The following is a 25,951-nucleotide window of genomic DNA, read 5'->3' as shown; positions in this document are numbered from 1 at the left end:
GAACGTGTCTAGACATGATTTGCCTAGAAACAAGGCAGGGGAATTCAGCAACATGGGAACGTGTCTAGACATGATTTTACCTAGTAACAGGGAAAAAGGGTGTGTCGCGTGACGTCAGAGGGCATGTACTAGAAATCCTATGTCATTTTCCCTATGGCTGCCGTGACTTCAGAGGGCATGTCCTAGAATACATACCTGACCTAACCTTTGAACTCTATTCATGGGCGGGAATATTGCCTAGAAACAGGGATGCTGTGACGTCAGAGGGTATGTTCTAGAGATCCTATGGGAAAAGGGGTATATATATTGCAGAAAAACATAGGGGGTGCTTCACATAATATTTGAACTCTTGCCAAGGGCGGGAATATTGCCTAGAAACAGCGATGCCGTGACGTCAGAGGGCAGGCGTTTGAAATCCCATAGAAAAAGGGAGGGCATGCGTTTGAAAATGGGGATAGCATGCGTTTGAAATCAGTGATGGGACACTACTCCCCTACTCATGTAACTTTTGCTCGTTTTGAGTTTCACTCGGTTATTAATTGTAATTTCTGTTTGTTTTGGGATTGATTTATTTATTGATGGTGATTTGCGGTAGTTTTACGCTTGGGAGGTTATTTGACTTTATTTCTGCTAATTTTTGGTTTAGTGGAGCTCTTTATTTTTCTTTCAAAAATTTAATTTGTGGAGAAAGTTTTTTTTCAAATTAATACCTAGATAGAGGGACAGAGATAGGTGTAGAAAATACAATCGGGAAGGAGTACACCCAGTGATATGAGATAATACAAGATGATACGGAAGCTACAATCCATGTAGAGAAAGATGAAAAAAAATATGGAAAACATGGAAAGATGGAAAAATGTTTTATGAAAATAAGCGGGAGCCATGATAAACTCACCCTTTGAATTCTAAGAAAAATGAAGGGGAGTCAACGGTTAGAGTTAAGGAATTAAGAGAAATTGACTAAAACAGAATCAAAGTAGACTAAATAGCAGAGTATGAGCTCAGTAACAAGGAGGGAGTCACAAAAAAGTGATAAAGTAGATCTTACTCAAATAATGAATTACTTAATGCAGAAAGAGGAAGCTTGGGAAGGAAAAGAGGGGGGGAGGGTGATAGAATAGTCAGGAAAGAAAAAAGGAGAGAAAGAGACAAAGACAGTAAAAAAGGGATGCTGACAGAATAGCCAAAGAATGGAAGCAAGGGGCAGATAGAGAAGATAGGAGGTTATGGATGGAAATAATTGCAAGGACAAATTCCCAGGCGCAACAACAATTGTCAACAATTGATCTAACACGGATAATACATTTCCTACTGATGAAAAAAAAAACTAAGATATATACTTGTATATCTGCAATTTTGAAAAAGTGCGGAATTGAACGGGTGGCTGGAGAAACAATGGGTAAATATGATACAGTCCAAGCTAAATCATATGGTAGAAACTGCCTGTGTGGCTTTCGTACTACGTAAAAAACTTTCAAGAATTAAAAGCAGCTATTTCCAGGCTATATGATTTATCCCCAGAATACTTCCGCCAGAAGTTCAGAAATGAAACGAAAGATTTGATTGCCCTCCAATCAAAAGTGATTGGAGGGCAACTAGCCTCCTCCACGCTCATCGTTTCCCCAAACACATAAAACTAAATTTGAGATAGCCATTTTGTTCAACAGAGTTCAAAGGTCCACTAATTATGTCTTTAATCACCGATAATTAACTAATAAAGTTTTTGTGGAAGGGGCGGTCGTTTCAAAATTGGATGGGGCTCATTCTTTTGGAAATCGGAAGCTCTTTTTTAAGTCTAAGGGGATCGGAGGGCAACTAGCATCCCCCATGCCCTCTTTTCCTCATATGCATTCGATCAAAAATTTTTTAAGAGTCTAAGGGGATCTGTCTTTTTTAAGAGTATAAGGGGATCGGAGGGCAACTAGCATCCCCCATGCCCTCTTTTCCTCAAATGTATTCGATCAAAATTTTGATATAGCAGGTTCTCCGGGGTTGACGCCACCCCCCCCCCCCCCCGAGCCTGGGGGCAAGGTTTGTAATTTATACCTCGGGGACATCTGAGCTTTTAATGGAAGGGGTGGTCTTATAAACTTAACATTAAAGAAGGCTCATTTGATTAGAAATTAAAAGTTCTAGTTCCTTTCAAAAGTCAAAACCATTTTTGAAAATAACAAACTTCAAAACATATATACCAAAAATGAGGCGCGGACAAGTAGGGACCAAAATGAGGAACTTAGATGGTCAGAGAAGAATGAAAACAAACTGATCGTGGCCCCGCTCCCGCAAAAAGTTTGAGAAATTCTGGTCCAATATAAAAAACCAAATGTGGCAAGTTAATCCTCATTTGACGAAGATTTATTTCATTTCTTCTGTAAAAATAAAGAGAACTAGAAGAGAGAAAACAGATACGAAGCGAAATTGCAACTTAAAAATTCAGTTTTCATTTCCCAACTTTTTTGGTGGTTCTAGATGTTTACCCCCCCCCCCCCCACGGGGATTATCCCTGGAGCCGTCTCCCCGCGGTAAATACCCCCTGAAAATACCCCATAAAAAAAGGCAAAATCTGCATATTCAGTCAATGATAGGTGAAAGTAAAATCTTTTGTGATTCGCCATTATGGTCCCCATGTTTGGAATATATTGCCGGAGTGTGTGAAAAATGCGCCTAGTCTTCCGGCTTTCAAGTCACGGGCAAAGAAGTTTCTTTTATCTCGTGAGTGAATTTGGTGTTAAGCCCACTCCAGGTTGTCATTCTATTTAAGGTATTTCCCCGATTTAGCTTGCTTTTTTTCTTTTTTCTTTTTTTTTCTATCTACTTCTTGTCTTTTCCTCTTTCTCTCTTTTTTCATTTAATCCTTAATAAGATGATTTTCTTTTGTGTTGAGTAGCAAGGTATGAATGTTATTTTAATTAGCTGAGAGTGATAACCTCGCTTGCCCTTTCAAGCTTATTGTCTTTCTTGGCAGGCGAAAGGCGAATAGTGTTTGTTTTCTTTTTTAATAAATGTATATCTCATATATCTCATCTCTCAGAATTGAATGAATTGCAACGGATTTTGGAATAATGTTAGATGGTGTTTAATTTCGGGTTGGATTGAAAAGACTTGGGAAGAGACTTGACGCCTTTCCAACCTTGGGTCTCAGGGAGATACTTTCTTCCATTACAATTCACTTCATGTTCCCCCTAAACGTATACCCAGTAGCCCCATTTGCTGTTGTTTCCCTGGATTGGAATCGACGCTTATTTCCTTCAAACCTTATTTCTTGAGTTATATATCCAAGTTTGACTTTCAGTTGGAATCAACGTTCTTTCTTCATTCGATTACTTAATGGGATGGAACCCAGAACAAACCTATTAATGGTTCGTTTATATTTTTACTCGATTTTTCTGTACTCCAATCGCTTCCCCATACCCTTGTATTTTCTGTCAAGAATAATTTTAAGTTATGCCATTGGGCAAGTCGGGTTTCAATTAAATGTTGATTTATTTTCATCGTTGGAGTTTAAAATGCTAGTTTGGCTAATCCCTTCTGACGTTTGGCATCGTCTAATGTGCCAGAACCCTATTCGTTGCTTCTCTTAAATGTAAATTTTGTGAGAGCGAGAAAATACTTGTTAATCGTGCTATTAGCCCCTGATTAAGGTTGCCCCAAAACCTATATGATGTTTATTCCTTTTTTATTTTTCCGTTATGCTTTTGGGTTGGTGGATACGAGTTCACTCTGGCTAGGCCAGAAAATTACTTTATTAGATTGGCATGATTATTTTCTACTAATCCCATGGACTTCCATTGTTCAAAATATCAGACCTCTTTCTGATGGCTATACAATGCGGTACTCTTGCTATTCTACAGTAGAGCAAAGTGTAATCACCTACGGAACAAGTACTGACAAAGCTCTCCAAAAGTGACCCCGCGTACCTCAGCGCCTGTAGACGCAAAATGTTGTACTACTTAATCACTCCGAGCCAAAGTACTTTGCTCTGGCCAATAATTATGCTAGAGCGTGATTCAGGCGACGAGTGACCAGGATGAATTGTGTAACTACGGTTTTTAGTTGCCAGGTTCCCATAGGTATACAAAGGGTCACTTTTTTGTGTGGAGCGGATAGGTTTTGTCAGTACTTGTTCCGTAGGTGATTATACTTTGACAGTAGAGACATGTTGGATAGTGATGGATCCTGAGCTAAGCTGTAGAGAGCAGCATTACAGAAACTGATCAGAGGTGGAAGATCAGAAGATTAATGGAGATTTTAAAGTTCATGTTCAGTTTTCTGTTTCATAAAGGTGTGTGGGTGGTTATATATCTCATGGGAGAGGTGTTGAGTCCATATCCCTTATTATCAGATAAATTTCCCTTTTCTCTTATGCGTAGATTTACCTTTAATATTATTTGTATGTTAAACTTTTGTAGACGCTAGTCTGTTTTTAGTGCAATAATTTCGCAAGAAGGAATAAATTGGTTTATACTGAAGTTAAATTTAAAGTCTTCTCACGGGCTACGTAAATCTTGCCATTGATTTATAATTTACGGATAAAGTAACTTCAATTTTGGGGTTCCAGTGGCTTCATTGTCCCACATTGTCATGTGCTGGCAAAAGAGGCGAACGGGCTCCCTTTCTATATATATGTTCTTTTTTACTAGCTCCTGTTCAGAGTTCATCGAGATACCGTTGGATTTGACACATTGGTAATAAACTTGATGTACAAATCTTCGATTGTATTGAATATTTTCACCGAATCCTCGCTGGGTTAAGTAGAGACTATTTGGAGTTTACCGTCATTGTAATATCCACTGGAAGGCCTGTCCTCCTCCAAATATATATTATTAAATATAGACTACTGATGGCACAGACCGTGGCACCGAAGGCAAAATAGTTTGATATTTACTCCCCCGCAGGTAGTACACTTGTCGCAAACATACTGGTCATAGCTGTGGGAAGCCCACGGCATGAATCAGCAAGGGCAAAACTCGTAAAATCCGTGGCGCGTCAGAGTTGATAGTGTCACCATGGGCCGCTTTGCTTACAGTCGTTTCAAGGGGGTGATATATTTTTTTCAAGTTGCTGTATACTATTTAGCGCAAATTTTAATTCATGTTAATAAGCATTAATTTTTTACAGTAAATTTTGTGATTTACGTTTTCTTGATAAAAAAAAATTCTTAATAAGAAATACAAGTCATCGATGACATTTCGCATTCGCATTTTGTATTTGCTAACTTCTTTGGACTTTTCATTATAGTAATCAATGCCGTTTACTGTTTTATTTGCACAATTTTATTCTATTTTGCAACAATAACCTCATGACAAGGTAACTAAATTTTACCGACATTGAGTAAATCCATTTCCGGCAAAGTGTAGCTACCATTTGGATTAGCTATTTACGATCATTCTCACTTCAGAATATAAATCAGCACGTAGGCGGGATAGAATTGATACGCTGGGAAAATTTGACCCTTTCATTTATTAGTATATTGGAAGTATGATTTAGAAAGTGCCACTCATTTAAAAATTTAAAATCATGGTAGTATAGCTCTTCTATTAAAATAGCCGAGCTTGATATTTTACAATTATCTTTGGCCCTCATTAGGAATGCTTTTAAATTTTTAAGAAATTTTTTTTCTACATCTGTCAAAACAATAACAATCCCACGAGCCTTACAAGAATGTCGTTATATTCATTCCTAAATATAACATGGAAACCTACTGCTAATAGGTAAGCTTAGCCCATTTTGGAGACAATCGAATACGGGCTAGAGCTTAATTCCTAAGATGCAAGAGGCATGTATGTGTCGGCTCCGACTCTTTATTTAGAGGACGGAAAGTTTTATACATGCACTTAACTAGAATTATTTTTTTTGGGGGGGGGGGCATGGGGCAGAAACCAAAACTCCAGGAGAGGGGCAAAAATATGTAAAAAAATTAAATGATAATTTGGATAGGAGGTGCTCAGAATTTCAGGAAAACTGAGGATTTCGGGGAGAGGAGGCTGGACCCCAAAGACCCTTATCGTTAAATTCCTGGTTGTACATACTATCCATGGGGAACTAGCTATTATGTTATCAGAAACCGTTCTGTGGCTAGGTGATAAATTAAAAATTGCACGAAATGATGACATATAAACATAACAAAATCCTTCATTAGATAGCTGTCGTATAGTCATACCTTTGATGAGTGCTTGTCAATTTATTTCTATAATAAGAGAAATATTATTAAAACTAATTAAACTAATTTTCATATAAAAAATTCATACCCTAGCTTTGAGTGACTTCACACTGAACACAATGTTCAGTATTGTAATGAATGGTATGAAAAGAGTAGGAAGAGTGAATGAGTTTGGTTTAAGATAAAAGATTGTGTGACGCTGCTCAAGCCACAATAGTGGCTTAATAAAACGTCATACGTTCTTACCATTTCTACGTTTGATGATAATGTCATTAAAAAAAATGTGGTAAGTGCCAGGTAATTATGATGTAATTATTAGTTGAAAATAAAATTCATCTCATCTCATCTCTCTTAATGTGGTTTTATGCTCTTTTTTTCTTATATAGTTTTAAAAGTAAAGTGAGCACCTGGGAATTAGACTAGATGTCCTATAGAGAGAGATAGATTCTAAAAAAAAGCTCGTAGGTGGTATAGCCACAAGACCATGATGGCAATTCAAAGAGACAGATAAAGTGGCGTCAACTCACAAAACTCAAACGAGGCCAAATGTGTTTTTCAAAACCTAGTCTTTTTCAATTTTTCCAATTAAAATACCAAGAAAATGCGTTTTTCAATGAAAATTACCGAAAGAACGGTAAAGGTACCCTACTCAATTAATTGACGCCACTGGGTAGATACAGTTACGAATGAATAATTCTTGGTGTAGTTTGTTTCACCTGCAGAGAAAGCGTCGAGGGTAGTAGAACCAATACCACGTTAAATAAGGTTCGTAATATCTTTACAAATTTTATTTTTTCAATGTATCGAGTTTTAACCTTTGTGGACTACATCAAATAAGGTTCTAAATATATTGACAATGTTCTTTTTCTTAATAGAAAAAGTTTTAGTTTCTGTGGAATTACAGATCTGATATCTATTTTAGAATGTATATCAAAATCTATTTACCTTTTTCACAACGGAAATAAATATAACACAGAAATGCGCATGCACAAAAAATCAGGCAAGACATGCGTTGTTTTGTCACAAATTAGACAGGCAAAGATAGAAAAAGGAAAGTGTTACTCACTTGAAAAACGGTTACAATGGCCCAAAGAAGTGAATCGAAATTCTTGCGATCACACGCCACAAACCCATCGTCCAATTTCCGGCAAAACTTGCATCCGAATAAGTTCATGCCAAGTATACTGGAGTGGAGAAACATTTCAAAGCATGCATCAAAGAAGCCGCGTGGCATAAAGATAAGCATAACACAGAAAAGCATCACTCGGTATAGCAAAAAAGAGAAATTTAAAAAACTACAAACGTACATGTCATCATGTCAAAAGCTAATCAGTAACTATAGAGGCTTTTTCGAAAGTGACAGTTAACGATCATTGCTTTAGTTGAATCTAGGTTGTTTTTATTCACTCTACTTGATCTTTAATTTGACAAATACATTTACTTAACATATGATTATTGCTTTGAATGCTTTATATAGGCTTACTTATACAAAATTTTCAAATTGTAGCTAAATAAGAATAGAAATGTACGTATAAAACGTAATAATCAATCTTAAAAAATTTTATTTTAGAGCTTCGGTAATATAATTACCATAAAAATTATTTATTTGGCAATATGTAAAAATTATAGTCAGATCTATTTTTTTTTCATTAATTTTTGCTACTTTATTTTCTGTTTCATAGGATTAAATTTCTGGCCCAGTAAAGTATTGCAACGAGAGTACTATAAGTAAAAAACCTCAAGTTCTTCGTAAAAAAAGAACTATGTTTTATTATGTTTTAAATTTTATTTAAATGTTTTATTATGAAGAATCTAACGGGTCTACATAATGCTGCCATTGCCAAAACAAAGAACAGTACGGTGTTTATTCATGTTAGCCTTATCGACCTTGCTAAAAAAAAGAACTAATAAAAAATTCATTTGCCTCCTTCGTCAGTCACACTACTACAAACATTAAGCTTAGGTGAATATAAACGTTACGAGGCCAATGAGTCCATAAAACAAACAGCGGAGATATTTCACAAAGAAGATTACTTTCTGATTGTGATTTTAATTATCCAGCCGTTTGGTAAAACTTCAAGAAAATGTTAATATTTACTTATATGCTTGAGTATAGTGTCTCCTTTAGAACATTTATAGTGGATTTGGTCAAATTAGCTTAAAAAAAAGTTTTTTGCCTTTTTTTGTATAGACAGCACTCATTCTTTAGAGAGAAGTGTATGATAGGCTAAGTACAATCAAATGACTCAAATGTTGAAGTTCGACACTGTTTGCCTAGATTTAAAGCATCTGAGCAATATTCAAGATAATCCAAAATTTAAAAGGTAAATTATTTATTTAGCCTTACTCATTAAAAAGAAATACACCAACATTGACTAGGACACAAATAAAGCTGAAAATTACCACTTACAGTAAAGCAGATGAAAACAAAGCCACATTATGATGACTTGTTTTAATAAAATTGTTATTTGTTTTATCTAAATTGGGTTTTGTTCTTCTTCGATCGAAACTTTTAATACCGAACAAAAGAAAGCACCATTCCTTCGAGCAAACAAAGCCAAATAGTGTACGATTGAGGTGATACAATTTTATATCTTTTAAACCCAAACAAAAGAATAGAATCAGAAAATAAAACAGAAAAAAAACAAAAAACAACAGAGTTGCTGAAGTGGTCCCCAAGTACTAGAATTTTTTTTGTTTTAGAGTTTGTCTTTACTTTTTGTTTCACTGTCTACAATACGAAAGTTCAAGTAAAAAAAAAATACAATTTTAATATACAGAAGCACACAATGGTCTTAGAAAGCTTTTCTCAAAACCACACTAACATAAATCTAAAGCAAATTCATTGACTTTCTGGATATGTCTCATCCTGAGACTGCATTACATTACCTCATCTTTTGCATCATCAAGATGGATTTAATGTTAAATACTTTTTAACATCCTTGAGACGTGTTTTATGGAGATTTCCCACAGAATATGGGCTACTTATCGTCATAACCAAGGCCGTACTCAGGGGGGGGGGGGTAGGGGGTTAGAGTAAAACTCCCTCCGAAAAAAAAATCCTGGGTACGGCCTTGGTCTTAACCACGAAAGAATTTGACGATATACCTTGTTACTCGTGCAATTCTTCTTTTCAGGTCTGTTTTCTAAGGAAACGTGAGAATTTTTATTTTCTTAAAAAACGAAGGGTCAATTATTAATTCTTTCTTTCGTTTTCTAGTCATTTTTCAGCTTCTTTAATGTTGCTTTATAATTATTTCTTTAACTATCTAGTCCTGTAATCTCAGCCTAGACAATAAAGTTAATTGAGTAACAGGGGAGCAGTAGGATGTGCCCCCTAGATTTTATTGCCTCCCTCAGATTAGAAAAAAAATCGGTGTTTTCATTATAAATTACCGTTTTTTGGTATTTTCACCGCAAGACTGAAAAAAGTTGCCGCCCTAGATTCTAAAAATCATTTACCCCCCCCCCCCTCCCACGCTCCCTTAATATGGGGAACTGACGTCACCGACTTTAGCACATCGTTTCTCAGGTTTTTCCATGTTAAAAAATTCCTAAATAATGAACGAACAACGGCAGTTACATGATGACCGCATTATAATCTAAGCCTAGATGTTTCGTCTATTGGTATCATCTTTCTGATTAGTGATTGATATACCACAAATCCTTGTCTAAGGTTTCGTTTTCGCATGCATAAGCAAATTTGATAGAAATCTACTTATCCAGTAAATAAATGCTTGTTTTGTATACTTATTTCGTTCTATGGTTTCTGCAAAAGGTTTCGATACCTTATTTATAGTTTTACTCCGCCCCTCTCCAGGAGCCACAACCCCACAGTATCAAGGATGAGAAATGATGCTTAATAAACATTGAAGATAGCTGAAGATAAGCGGAAAAAGCACATATGTTCAAGACGATTGAAGAAATAATAGTGAAATAAAAATGAAACAGTGAAGAAATAAGTTAAAAAAGTTAAGAAATAGAAATAATCAAGAAAATTCCAACAAGAAATAGACTAACCTGAAAATGAAAATGAACAATACTAGTAATGCAAAGAAAATTGCGACGTTGTCCATCGTTCTTAGCATCACAATTAATTGCCTTCTTAAATTTGGCAGGAATCTTACGAGCTTTAATATTCTTAAAAGGCGAAATGTTCGCAAAACGGATAGGCCACTTCCAGCTGAACCACTTCCAAAATATTTTTCAAATACCTCGTACTTGCTGAAAAAAAAATCGACCGTATCAAATTCCAATAAATTGCTTATTTTAGAGAAACGATAGTTTTCATAACTTGTCCGTGTGTCTGGATTAGTGAAGCTTCAATATGTACTAAATCATGCTTTTGCAAATGTGTTTTCTTTGGCTTTATTGCTGAAAATTTTGATATCATTCACTTGTGTGAGATGGATAGAGATGCATCCACATTCAAACACATATAGGCCTAATAACTTATTTTAGGCTACAACATAGGGTATAGCTTCCTAAGGCTTTATTTTCCCTCACAACTTGTTATTACATTAATTCAGTACATCGAGCACAGTACATCTTCACAAAACAGATGACCAATTCCACCAGGACCATTTTAAAAATATGTTTCAAATACCTCATAACAGCTGAAAAAAAAATCATTGTACAAAATCTTCAATTAATTACCTAATCAGAGGCAACGCTGTAGCGTTGCCTATAGTAAAGGCTATACGGCTCCAATGTTTTATTATTTATTTATTTATTTTTTCCCAGAGGCACTTCATATGGAAGGGGTCGTCGTAGAAGCTTCAAAGGGGGCTCATTCTATTGAGAGTTCTAGTGCCCTTTTTAATAGTCGAAAATGATTGGAGGGCAACTAGCCCCCCCCCCCCACGCCCATCGTTCCCCCAAACACATAAAATCAAAATTTTGAGATAGCCATTTTGTTCAGCGTAGTTGATTTTCAGAGATAAAATATATTTTTGAGGAGGATACTCCCCCCAACCCTCAGGGCAAGGGGTTTAAGTTATGCCCTGGGGGCATAGAAGGTTTTTATAGAAGGCGCTGTCGTAGAAACTTCAAAACAGGCTCATTCGATTGGAAATTGAAGAGCTAGTGCCCTTTTTAATAGTCGAAAGTGATTGGAGTGTAACTAGACCCCCTCCCCCCACGCCCATCATTCCCCCAAAAACATTCCAATCAAAATTTTCAGATAGCTATTTTGTTCAGCGTAGTTGATTTACAGATAGAAAATACATTTTTGAGGAGGACACTCCCCCACAACCCTCAGGGCAAGGGTTTTATGTTATGCCCTGGGGATATATAAGGTTTTTATAGAAGGCGTTCTCATAGAAAGCTCAAAACAAGCTCCGTCTATTCGAAATTAAAGGGCTCGTATCTTTTTTAATAGTCCTAAGTGATTTTAGTGCAACTAGCGCCCCCACCCACGCCCATCATTTCCCCACACACATCCAATCAAAATTTTGATATATCCCATTTGTTCAGTATAGCGGATTTTAAAAGAGAATATATGTTCTTGAGGAGGAAAATCTCCCAGAAACTTCAGGGCAATGGTTTTAATTTCTGCCCTGGGGACAGTTATGGTTTTTATAGAATGCTTTGTCGTAGAAACGTCAAAAATGATTCATTAGATTGGAAATTCAAAGTACTAGTGCCCTTTTTAATAGTCAAAAGTGATTGCATGGTAAATCGGCCCCCCTCCCACGCCTATAAATCCCCCAAACACATCCAATCAAAATTTTGAGATAGCCATTTTGTTCAACGTAGTTGATTTTCAGATAGAAAACATGTTTTTGAGGAGGACAATCCCCCACAACCCTCAGGGCAAGAGTTTTAATTTATGCCCTGGGGGCATATAAGGTTTTTATAAAAGGCGTTGTCATAAAAAACCTCATAAAAGCTCATTCGATTGGAAATTCAAAGGGATAGTGCCCTTTTTAATAGTCAAAAGTGATTGGAGGGCAACTAGCCCTCCCCCATGCCTATCATTCCCCCAAATACATCCAATCAAAATTTTGAGATAGCCATTTTTGTTCAGCATAGTTGATATCCAGATAGAAAATATATTTTTGAGGAGGACAATCCCCCTCAACCCTCAGGGCAAAGGTTTAAAGTTATGCCCTGGGGGCATATAAGGTTTTTATAGATGGCATTGTCGTCGAAGCATCAAAACAGGCTCATTCGATTGGAAATTCCGACGGCTAGTGCCCTTTGTAATAGTCGAAAGTGATTTGAGGGCAACTAACCCCCCTCTCACGCCCACCTTTTCCCCAAACACATCCAAACAAAATTTTAAGACAGCCATTTTATTAAACGTAGTTTTAAGTTGTGGAAATTAGGTCTTTGAGGATTACAACTCCCCCAAAGCCCTCAGGGTAAGGGTTGTAATTTAAGGATTCTCCGAATCCTTCATATTATTTCTTATGGAAGGGATGCTCGTATAAACTTTAGAGAGGGCTCATTTGATTGAAAATTGAAAGTTTTTGTTCACTTTTTGATAGTCAAAAGAGATTGAAGGGCAACTAGCCGCCCTCCCTCCTCCACGCCCTCAATGCATTAGATAAAAATTTTGAGATAAACATTTTGTTAAAATAGTTCAAAATTCTGATAACAAAAACTCCGGTGTCGACACAGCCCACCAGGGCCCAGGGGTAGGCGTTGTGAGTTATGCCCTGGGGGATAACTTATTAAGGGGGGTTTATAACTTACGGGAAGGGGTTTTGTATGGAAAGAACACATAGGAAATCTATTATAATTATCCAAATTATAAGGTTAAAATACATACTCTGTGATAGATGCAAAATTGCTTTGGCACACAAATTCCTATTAAGGTCAATTCCAAACAGTCGTGATCCCTTTGTGTCAGCAAGTGAAATGGTCTAAACCCCCTTATTGGAGCTATTTTTTCAATCCATTCATTGTTATCAATCGCTGTCCACAAGTTATGCAAGCTGTCTATTGTTCATATATAAGGTTTTTATCAAAGAGGTAATCGTATAGACTTTGAAAAAAGCCTCATTGAACTTAAATTCAAAGTTCTAGATCCGTTTTTTAAAGTCAAGAATAATGGGACAGTAAGCATCCCCCCATGCCATAAAAACTTGAAACTTTTTGCAATAAAAAACAAACAACACTTAATTTAAAAAAAAACTTTCCTAAAAATAATTTTTTCAAAGAAAAGTAATGGACATTTTAAACTTATGCTCTGGAGATAAAAATACCTGTTAAATTTCAAACTAAAAACGACCAGAAATTACTATTAAAGAATAAATGAAACCAAAAACGAACAGAAATTAAATAAACAATCATAGCAAATAACATACAACAAGTAATAATATAAATGAATAAATAAATCTTAACGCGAGCAATTCATAGATTGAACATGAAAATCAAGCTTAAAACAAAAAAAAATATTTTGCTATTGAAGTATAAATGAAAATTAAAACGAACAGAAATTAAATAAAAAATCAATGCGAACAAACATACAATATATATCAATGTAAATGAATAAACAAATCTTAAAATGAGTTAAACTTAGATTGAATCTGCAAATCAAGTTTGAATCGAATAAAAATAACTACAAACGTGAGTTTGGGTATCGCCTCACTGCAGAAGCCTAAAACCTACTGCGTCACTGGCGCTTTACTGAAAACGAATTATATTACAAATGTTTTCTTTTGTACTTAATATTGAAAATAACTTCTTTAACTGTAAAAACCTAAAGCCTTCTGCGTCATTGGTGCTTCAATGAAAACGAATTGCTCGAATATTAAAATTTATTATTTTCCAGTTCTTACAGCATTGAAAATGAAAATAAAAATTACAGTGAAAAAAAAATCTTGAACTGATGGATCTTTAAAGTAGTATCTCTCGTCTGGATTTGCTTAGACATATAGCAATTTCAACGTTATTTGCTTGCGTTTCTACACCTTTTCAAAGAGATTCAGAGCTCCCTCACATGGCATTATACTATGTTCTATCTTGTGCTACTTGGGATTTGCATAATATGCTATGAAGGACAAGTTTTTTTTACATAATTTACGTGGACTAGATTTCTATTTCATGATATACATGTTTTTTAGGGTAAATCCGTGTCAGAAAAACCGGTGCGTCTTTTTTAGCTGCCAATATATTCAATTATTTTTTTGTATATATTCAGGTTTCAGATTAGAACTTTCTAGAGTTTGAATAGTTCATTCAATCTAGTAGTATCAATATTTTTGCAATCATTTACATAGATATGGAATATTCTAAGCGACTTCTGGTGAGTAAAATTTTCTAATTATTATAATAAAAAGAAATCTATTTTTTTTGTCTCGCCATTAAGTTAGGGAAGAATTTCCTTACTTACGCCCTTTTTTTTTCACTGTGCTGTTACCTCTTTTAAAAAAGCATTTCGCTAAATATTCAAAAAACAGGATCAGTCAGTTTCGCTATAATAAAAAATAGATCTTTTTTTTTTGTCTCGTTATTAAGGTAGGGAAGAATTTCCTTTCTTTCTTACTCTTTTTTTTACTGTTTTGTTAGAACTTTTAAAAAAAGCATTTCGCTAAATATTCAAAAAACAGGAACAGTCAGTTTCAATATAATATAAAGAAATCTATTTTTTTTTTGTCTCGTGATTAATTTAGGGAAGTATTTCCTTCCTTTCTTATGCTTTTTTTTCACCGTGTTCTTACCTATTTTAAAAAAAGCATTTCGCTAAATACTCAAAAACAGGATCAGTCAGTTTCGCTATAATAAAAAAGAAATATATTTTTTTTTGTCTCGTCATTAAGTTAGGGAAGAATTTCCTTCCTTTCTTATGCTTTTTTTTTCACCGTGTTGTTAGCTGTTTTAAAAAATCATTTAAATAAATATTAAAAACAGGGGTCAGTCAGTTTCGCTATAATAAAAAAGAAATATATTTTTTTTGTATCGTTATTAAGTTAGGGAAGAATTTCCTTCCTTTATTACGCTTTTTTTTACTGTGTTGTTAGCTCTTTTAAAAAGCAATTCGCTAAATATTCAAAAAACAGGATCAGTCAGTTTCGCTATAATAAAAAAGAAATCTATTTTTTTTGTCTCGTTATTAAGTTAGGGAAGAATTTCCTTCCTTTCTTACGCTTTTTTTTACTGTGTTGTTAGCTCTTTTAAAAAAAGCATTTCGCTAAATATTCAAAAAACAGGATCAGTCAGTTTCACTATGATAAAAAGAAATCTATTTTTTTGTCTCGTTATTAAGTTAGGGAAGAACTTCCTTCCTTTCTTATGCTTTTTTTCCCCGTGTTGTTACCTCTTTTAAAAAAAGCATTTCGCTAAATATTCAAAAAACAGGATCAGTCAGTTTCACTATAATAAAAAAAAAAGAAAATCTATTTTTTGTCTCGTCATTAAGTGGCTTTTTTTTTCCAAATTGAGTTATGAATTAACTTACGAACTATGCCTGAACTGGGCACTTTAATTGTTACGAACTGGGCGCTTTAATTGTTGATATGGAAGGAGAAAAAAAGTTCTTTGCTTACAATGATTTATTTAGTCCAGGTTAACTGCTTGTGTAATTTTTTTTTCAACTTTTATGAGTTTGGTACTGTGATATTCTTAATTTAGATATATAAGTTTTAAAAAGCTTTGCATAAAAAAAAACATAATTTTCAACTTTTCATGTTTGATACTATGGAATTGAATGCCTAACGCCTTTCGTTAATATTCTGAATAAGTAAGAATTGAGCTAGCTAATTAAATTGCGTAATTTTTTCAACTTTTAGGGGTTTGATATTAAAGGGGTAGTACCCTCCCGTAAGCTAAATAGTTTGAAAACTGAAAATGATTTTTATATTTTAGAATGCCGTTGATCAATCATCGAAGCAAAAACTTGCAAAATTGAATGAAGCCCACAACAACGCTGAGACAGGAGTAATGAAGCCAAGTGCCAGCTCTGCGCAAATCTCTATGCAACCTGGTAGAAAATTTAAGAGGGAATGGATGCTCTCATATAATGCTTCAGTCTCATCCAATCAAGATCGGGGGGACACTCCTCTTCATGCTTTGCCAGGGACTTCAGATGTACAAGCGCAGCCAGAATTAATTTGTTAATGTATATATTTTTTTTTCTTTTCCGTATTTTTCAAAAATAAGGCAAATTTTCTCAAGCGCATAACTTTTGATGAGTAAAACTTAAATTTGTTTCTAAACTATTCTATAATAATCCTATTTCATTTTTCTTTCATTAACCAAATTAGCAGTATATAAAATAATGATTATAACACGGAAGTAGCAAATAGCTTATCATACTTTTCTATAGATTTATAAACCTTACCTCTAATTTCTCTTTTAAGCAAGATGTTTTTTAATGCAAAAATCCAATTATTTCTTTAAACAAACTAACTATATAAACAAATAACTATTTCACAGTCGACAATCGAACAATCATTCTTAAACTGGGATATGTTTTTGCACTAAGCTTTTGTACGTATCTGCTTTTTATCAAATGTCCCATCAGGACGCTTGAATTTTTAATCCGACAGCTATAAATTGAATATTAATTATTCGTTATAAAATGGTTTTAAAATAACAGGATGTTTATCTTCGATAAGATATTAAAACAGGAAAAAAGGTTTTTTAATAATTTCCAAATAAGTCATCGCAGTGATGTAAAAAAGCATTATTTGGGCGAAGCCGTTTTTGGTCATTTCAAGCAATTATTTCGACGAAACAGTTAGGGACATTTTAAAAGATGTTTTCGAAAAGAATTTGAGGCTGAAACTCTAGGTTCGTTATAATACAAAATTTCTATTTAAACAGTATTGTGAAGTCCGATATTCCAACTCGAAAGGGCTTCGATCCTCCTACCCCGAAGGAAGCTCCCCGTTCCCAAAGGTCCTCCCCGGGGGCTCTAAAAAGGACCATCCAGCTCTCATTCAGGTAGACATACAACTAAAATGAACATAATTTTTTCAACTTTATCAAATAATGGTTATTTCGCATAAGAAATAAAACCTTTTTTTTACAGATTAATGAAATAGCGCCGCTAGTGGATGATGAAACATCGGAAATTACAGGATCAATTCTGTCACCACCAATGGAATTCAGAGACGAACCTACATTAGTTGTAGATAATATGGAATGGCAAGGGGGTTTCCTTAACGATGTTTTCGGGGACATAGCTAGCCTAGACGATCTAACGTGTGAAATTGATATGATAGAGGATTCGGACTGGGTAGATAGCTTTATGCCTGAACATTTAGGCAATATTACTAGTGCAAGCGAACCGGGTCTTCGTAAAGAAATTACGTCACGGGACAATACAGGCTGGCTCGATCAATTGCCCCCAAACACCATGGAATATGTACTAGGGGATCTCATGTCATCTCTAACCATTGCAGGTGAAGAGAATAGGGGTATTGGTAATTCTGAGTCACCCCACGCCAGTCTGCTTAATGGAACAGCCACGCAATGGAGTGGACCTAATTCGTCCGTTGAAAATTTTGATAACAAATATACAATCAGTCACCTGGGTCCTTCACAAATAGGGATAGGATATGAAAATAGCGACAAGTCCTCGGACCTACATGAATTTTATTTGTTAGAATCTGCTCTAGGTCATTTGCAAACATACATGGTAGATTTTAACCCTCCTGAGGAAAGCGTGTTTGACGGAGCCATTATTTTAACTGACCCTGTGAATGTTCTCCATAGCTACATCGACAGAATTCAAGCGCAAATTGAGATTCAGATTCAGAAATGGGGGGGTCAGGGGGGAGTTAAAGCATCAGTGAATCAAAAAGTTTATTTAAAAAAAGGGACATCCGGAAAAATTTCTTGTTTTTATTTTTCAACTGGCAGCCAGACTTTTTACACTTGTGTAAACGAATTTGAGGAGAACTATTTCAACTGGGTGAAAAAATTAATATCAACTTTGGACACGTTTAATGAGAGTGGGCCTGGGTCCACAATTTTAAGCATTGAACACATGGATCTGAATATCAGTAGATTTAAAAAAAACTTTATTTTAAGGGGAGGGCGGGGTAACAAAATAAAATGCCACCCAGATTTGTCGGCTACGGGAGGGGTTCAAGGTTTCAAATTTGAAACAGGACTGCAATGTTTTAAATAGGCTTTTTTAGCAGCGTCTAATAAAACATTAAACAAAGAATCGTCAATGAAAAATCTTGACGGCATTGCTCGTAACGGTGGAAAAAATTTTCCTAAAGTAAATTTTGATTGTTTAAAGGGGGATTATTCGGTGTCTTTTAAATAAATAAGCATATTCGATAAAGAAAATGAAAATCTTGGGGTGGGGGTGGTTGTTCTCCAGTATGACACTGAATTTGTAGATGAAAAAAAACCAAATAAAAAAGGGGTTTTGTATTCAGTGAGGACACCGATGGTGGATAATGTTAAAAATTGGGTATGGGTTATTTACGAGCCTCCCAAAGATGTAAATTCCTATGGTAATTTTTTCCCCGTTACGGCAATAAGTCGACTCTTATCCCAAGGCAAAACAATATGGGGAACGTCTCTATTGCCCCATGTGCCTTTCCTCATTTAAAATTGAAAGAACATTCTCGGATCACATGAAACATTGCGAAATTCATGGGAATCAAAGAATTGAAATGCCGGCAGAAAGCAAAGACATTTTACAATTTAAAAATTTCCAAAATTCTCTGCCACAAGTTGATAAAATATCTTTAGATTGTGAAACAAGACTGGTTGAGGTATCAGACCCATCAAGGCCAAATATAGTCAAGGAACACAAACTAGTTGCGTGTTCCTACACACACGCCCGTCGCGTCTCCAACAATAAAATGCATTTGTAAGAGTTTTTTTTACTATGGATGAGGAGGAGAGCATGGAAAAGTTATTAGTATCCTTAATAAAAACAGCAAATGGCGCAATTTCACGATTACGTCACATCAACTACCTAATGACATTGTCAGATAAATAGCAACTGGCATTAGAAAAGGGGACAATTTGCTGGGTTTGTAGAGATGCTCTTGCCCCAAAAGACGCGGTCCAGGATCAAAATCACCTTATTGATCCCAATTCAACGGGGAAAAGTAACTTTCGGGGGTGGGCTCACAATTCATGTAATTTAAAAATTAAACAGCAACTTTTTCTTCCAGTTTTTATACATAACTCTAAGTATGATCTGAAGTATGTGCTTCCAGCATTGCTACGTCTTCAAGGAAATAAATCAGTGGATGATGATGCATGGTTGATAGACAGCTTTTCCTAAAAAATAATTCCTAAGTCAGCGGAAAAACTGCTCGTTTTAGAATTTATATTGAAATTTGTTAAGGTCGACATTGAGTACACGAATAAAATTCGCTTTTTAGATTCCTAGAGTTTTTTCCCCAAATCATTGAGCGAATTAATTCAAGTGCAGAAAAACGATGACGGTTGCAACGCTTTCCCCCTTTTCAAGCAACAATTTCCAAATGATTTTTATGTTTTGTTGACGGTCAAGGGCTCCTATCCACATGACTATTATTGTTTAATATCAACATTCGCAGAGGAAACTAATCCCCCGATTGAAACGTTTTATGTTAGCCTACATGACCGTAGGTGCATCCCCGAGGAATACAGTTTTTCTAAAAAAGTGCTGACAGAAGGAGGATGTAAAAATGGGTTTGACTACAGCAAGCTGACAAAATCTATGAGGAATTTAATCTTGATTTGGGCTATTATTTTTCATCTCCTCATCTAGTGATGGACCTCATCCTCAAAATTATTGGGGAAAAAATTGAGTTAATCACAGACATTGATTAGCATCTGTTCATAGAAAGGTCAATGAGGAGTGGTTTTGGTTTTTATGGAGATCGTATCTAGGAAACTCATCCAACAGGAGAGAAGAGAGGGACAAAATCGGATGCAGTTTTCCTTGATATAAATTCTCTCTACCTCTCGGCCATGTCCCATTATGCGCTACCTTGCGGTGACTATAAATGGCTCAATGACCCTCAAGCTCTCCTATCTCCCCAACATTGACAGTGTTGAGAAGAATGGACCGGTTGAATGGTTTTTTGAAATTGATGGAGAGATACCAGTCGAACTTCACGATTCAGTAAAGGATTTTGTTTTCCCATGCATCAATAGACCTGTGACTGAGGACTCTTTGAACCCTCGCAATAGGCGTTTAGTCGAAGTGGACGGATTGCATTGGTCACCTTCAAAACAAAAACTTATTGCTGATCTTCTGCCGAAAAAAAAACATAGTTGTACATCATGTAGCTTTAAAATGGATGTGCAACAACGGTTTCAATGTCACAAAGGTTCACAGAGCACTCCAGTTTAGTCAAAAACCCTATCTGAAAACGTTTGTTGACACTTTTGTCAATAAACGTTCTGAAGCGCAGATGGAAGCCGAAAAATTAATTTATAAACTCTTTTTGATTTCGGCTTTCGGAAAAATGTGTGAGAGTTTTCGTAATAGGACTCGTTGTGACGTCGTGACCGACCCCAAACAATGTGCTTGAATTATTGCCGATCCAAATTACACTTCCTTCACAATCATTGGCCCGGACATGGTACTATTGAATAGGAAAAAAAGAAGCAGTCTTGAATAAAAATATTGCTGCAGGCAGTGCGATCTTGGAGATCTCTAAAAAACTCATGTTGGATTTCTACTACAATGTGGCTAGGGTTGGCCGGAAAAGGGGAAAGTAGAGGTCTGCTACGGGGACACCGATTCTCTACTGTTAAAAGTAAAAACCCCAAATCTAATTGATGATTTGGCGCACGGTGAAATTATCAGCTCACGGATGGACTAAACCAATTGGGGTGGTCTTTACCCAGAGCTAGTGAAACGTCTGGCACCAAATCAGCTTTTATTTTTTAAATCTGAAACGGGAAGCGACATGATTTCCCGTGGTATTTATGTAAGTCCGAAGATGTACTTTATACAGACACATGACGAGGAAATCAAGAAACGTTGCAAAGGAGTACCCATACGCTATGTGGATAAGAATTTCAACATGGACATTTATAGGAATTGTATTGTTGAAAATACAATTCCACAAGCCAAATTGCTGGCAATTCGTTCTCTCGACTACAGAAACTTTACTGTAAATGTAGAAAAAATTGCCATGAGTACCATTTCCGACAAGGTCTATGTTTGTCAAGACGGTGTGACCACCCTCCCTCTTGGTCACTATTTAATTTCAGACCGGGTCGAATGTGTTATCCATAGGGAAAGTCTCGGTTTGAATAAAGTCCTGTAAATTATTTCCTAAAACCTTTGGGGGGGCCTCGCGGCCTTCGGGGGGGGGGGGGGGGCTCGCGGCCCGGGGGTGGGGGGGGGCTCGTGGCCGGGGGGGGGGGGGCGCCGCTAGTGGGGGGGGGGGCGCACCGCCACTATCAAAGTTATCTTTTTTTTTACTTAGAGCAGATTTTTTTTTGTAAATGTTTCATTAAAAAAAAAAGTGATATTTTTTTCAAGTGCTTTAATCTAATGTTGTATTTTTTTCTCTATAAAAAAAAAAAAAAAATTTAATTTATTTAAGTGTTTTTTCTCAGTGTGCCTATATAAATATTTTTTTTTTTATTATAAATAAATTTAAAAAAAAGTATATTTTTTCATTTTTAATGTGCTTTTTTTTTCAATGTATTTTTACTTTTTTTTATGTATATAATAAAAGAAAATATGATTCTTTGTTCGTCTTCTTCTTCTTCTTCTTCTTCTTGAATAGAGTAGTAGTAGTAGGGAATTTATTAAGTAATTAGATAGTCATGGCCTACGGCTAGTTGTCTAGGCGAACTGTTAAAGGGAACAAGTATAAATTTAAAACACCATTCAGATCGCTTCTGTGTTGGCCGTCAATATCGGGCAAAACAACACTCTTAACTAAAATAGTAAAAAATTGCGATAAAATGTTTGCGGAAAAGCAGAAAAAAATCTACTATTGCTATAGTATTTGGCAGGAGTCATACGATAAAATAAAAGCAATTGTTGCCACCACCATGGGATTGGTGCAGATACAATTCATACAGGCACTTGATGTTTTCAACATTATTGAACCAAACTCTTGGCTGATCATTGATGATCTGGCTGAATCTATTGAACAATGGTCCCAGCAAATGCTGCCATTGTTCACTGATCGCTCTCATCATGAACAGATTTCCGTTACTCTGGTTCTACACAATCTTTTTCATCAGAGCAAATGTATGCGAACACTTGCTTTGAACTGCACCTACTATATCATCTACAGAGTTGTTCGTGATTCTAGCTCGCTAATAACCCTCAATAAACAAATCTATCCAGGTGCCCCTAAATTTCTGCTTTCGGCATACAATCAGGCAACTAATAAACCCCACGGCTATATCCTATTGGATCTTAATCATAATACACCCGAGGATCTGCGTGTAGTCACAGATATTTTCGACAATGAAATTACAGTATATCTCCCTGTGAACACTAAAAAGACCTATTAGTCGCTATCATGACGCTGAAGAAACTACATGAAAATAGACATTTGTTTTCAGTTCTAAGCACTTCAAAAGCTCCGCTTAGGAAAGCAACGCTCAAACACGATATTGACAATGATTTCATTAATCTAATATCTTAATTTTGTTTAAATTTCACGGAGGGTAATTTTCAAGTGCCAGAAGTAGTTAAGCCGCAGACAAAGCAATATCATACTATTGTACGTACATTGGCCTCTAAAAAGAAAGGAAAGAATTTTAAAACGAAACGACTTCTTCAGGCGGGCGGTAGCTTTTTCACACTTTTACTGCCAATAATTGCAGGACTTGTAAACACTTTTCTCTAGTGAGAATGGCAAAACCCTATAAATTGACTCAAATAGAACTCGCTCTCTCACCCGTCGAACACTTTGAGAATAATCTGAGTAAATTCCTTGACAATGAAAGTATTGAGGAAGATTAAAAACTGCTTTTATTTTAAAATGCATTTTGTGGAGAGGACAAACACAGATTCTATCTGTCGAATTACACTGCGGCTGCTGGTATTGATCCCAAAAAAGAATCATTTTCTCAAGATTCTGCTGCTGCTGCTGCTGGAAACAAATAAAATCAGTAGTAATGGTTTTAATATTTTTTTAAAATGTTAAATATAAGCCCTAAATATTTTGTTGAAAAAATAACACAACTCCTAACCTATCTGTTGGAAATGGTCAAGATCGCTTTCAAATTGAGAGCAAAGGGAAAGGGATTATAATCCATAGCAACAGCTATAATCTACTTGATTTAATCTAAGACATGGCTACAAATCGTTAAGGACTATTTTAATTTGACAACCATATATAAAATTTTCTAAATACATTAAACCTCCCATAAAGTCTTATTTGCGATAGACAAATTCTAAAAAAATTAAATGAACATGCATCATCATCATCATCAACAACATTGACATCATTAAAATATGAACTTGAAGAAGAAGGAGATTTTAAATCAATTTTGGAAAATACTAGCGCACTGCTGATAGCAAGACAAAAGCGAAGACGTATCAAGTCAACGTCACCACCACCGACAGCCAGCATGCAAAAGGGTAGCGGACGTTACACAACGAGTTTACGTTCAAAATGATTGAAGTCCTGAAAGGTATTTATGAAAATATTGGCTAGGCAGGGAGTTTAGGTTCCCCCACCACTCTTTCCAAAGTCACTGGTGTTCACACTAAAAGTGTACAAGACTATCTACAAAATGAATCAAGTTACACTCTGCATAGAAATCATAGACTTCGTGCGAATCAATATCGAAAAACTAAAGCCTTTTACCCATTGCATATAATGCAAGCGGATCTTTTGACTCTAGATGAGCTTCAAAGACGTCAAAATATACAATACAAGTACATTCTACTTGCAATCAGTGTTTATAGTCCCTATGAATATGCAATTCCATTGCAATCAAAAAGAGGTGTTGAAGTTGAAAGTGTCAGGCCATTGAAAGTATTCTCGAAAAGGATTCATATAAAAAAATTCAAACGGATCGTGGCTGTGAATTTATTAATCCCCATGTTGCAAAAGTACTAGAGAAATATAGTACACTGCTCTATCATAGTCACAGTCCGATAAAGGCTGCATTGACTGAACTATTAATTATAACGATTTGTCTTTTAATTTCAAGATATTGTACATTGAAAAATACGCCGGCTTCTATTCATGATCTAGAAAAAATCATGTTGATTTATAATCAACGACCTCATCGATCATTGTCCAACTCTACGCCAACGGATCTTCATCATTCTGATCAAGATACAATAGACACCTTTCTTAAACAGTATTCAAATGAAACGACTGACAAGATGAAAAATGAATTCAATGTTGGTGATACTGTTCGAATTAGTAGAACAACCAATGTTTTTGAAAAAACGATTTTTTTGATTTACACAGAACTTTTTGAAGAGTAAGTAATCCTAGAAACCTAACCTTTAACTTACCGTCTGCGCGATGCCACGTCTAACGAACTCCCTGTCTGCCCTTACAAGTTAGAGCTGCTATTGGCTAAAAATAATAGAAAGATCTGTCGCAATTTAAAGATGTCTACGGGTCATACTCACAGGGGTAAGAAACAGTAACTTGTTCTGTGTCTAGGATACAAGTCTGATTTTGATTCTTGGATCGGTGATGAAGATATTGACAATGCCCAATGATTTCTATGTAACAATCATGTCCAGCCTTTCCGATCTTCTCTAAAATGAATTGAATACAAGAAGTGATTTTTAGACAGAATTCTCCCCCGCCATCAAATTTGACGGTGCATATGAAGTGGATCTTGTCGAATGTATTCTCAAAAATACCTATGACATCCTGAGAAAGGATCGTGTGTATGATATAAAAGTTAGACCACTCGATTGGACTGTGAAAGGGTTGAACTATGTCGACTATGAATGGGTTGAAGCACTTAAATCTATTGAATATACACATGCCAAATTGAAATATATTGAATATGATAATATGGGGGATTTGTGTCGTACAATCAATAGAAAAATCTCATATCGTAGTAATTGAAAATTCCATTTTAATTATTCATTTGAACGTGATAGGATTTACATTACTTCACCTGTTGACACTGAAATAATTATTCTCAATGATAATCTGAGAGATATTCTTGGATTTAAACAGAATATGATCAATGGAGAAAATGCTGGAACCGTTTAAGGGATGAATCAAGTTATTTTTGCTGATTATCCACCTGGTTTTGCCTCGGACTCTTGCATATTGCTCTATGCATCCTTTGTGGAAACATCGAGAGTCGGTAATTCAAATGTCCCCCTCCTACGTGTTCTTGAACGAAAAACAACTTATGAACTTCTTCATCACTATAATATGAAGCAGCTACAGTATTTTCCTGTAAACACTTTGTATTTGGAACTATGTTAGTTAACACTAAGAAGTGAATTAGGTGATCTTCTAGCAATAAAAAAAGGCTTAGCAGTGATTACATGTCATTTTCGACCCATTGTGAACGACAGCAAAATCACCTAAAATGAACAATAGGAGAATTCCATTTGTCTGTCCCGATATCGATTGCTATGTTGGTGCTTTGAGTCCACGTCAAATAGGCAATGGATTGGACTACTACAAGGGGCATACTACAATGTCTGGCTATGGTCTTGGTAGCTGGTTTGCTAGGCTATTTCGTTCTGAACTACCCCTTGCCAGAAAATATCTTGTGCCTGCTGCATCAAATTTTGCAGCCTCCACACTACAGGACTGATATTTCAAGGAGAATTTCAAGGAGAGTGTTAAGGAAAATATTAGATCTTCAGCAAGAGCCATTGGTGAGCAACTAAAATCTCAACAAAATGGGGAGGGATTGAAAAGGATGCGTGCGCGTCATTCACTCATCAGTCTCCACGCA

General features: G+C 35.7%; 1 protein-coding gene across 1 annotated transcript in view; it reads right to left on the bottom strand.

Annotated features, from left to right (window-relative positions):
- The window catches only part of LOC148942136 (voltage-dependent T-type calcium channel subunit alpha-1H-like), a 386,818-nt gene that overhangs the window by 250,787 nt on the left and 110,080 nt on the right, over positions 1 to 25,951 (bottom strand). The window contains exon 7 of the mRNA XM_089103241.1: positions 10,181 to 10,384. Within this exon, the coding sequence (XP_088959367.1) occupies positions 10,181 to 10,384 (204 nt within the window). The remainder of the gene's footprint in view (positions 1 to 10,180; positions 10,385 to 25,951) is intronic.

This window comes from Artemia sp. Qi Xiang Cuo, chromosome 17 (genome assembly GCF_049724085.1).
Source record: "Artemia sp. Qi Xiang Cuo chromosome 17, ASM4972408v1, whole genome shotgun sequence".
Classification (NCBI taxonomy): Eukaryota; Metazoa; Arthropoda; class Branchiopoda; order Anostraca; family Artemiidae; genus Artemia; species Artemia sp. Qi Xiang Cuo.
This window is presented reverse-complemented; position numbering and strand designations above follow the sequence as displayed.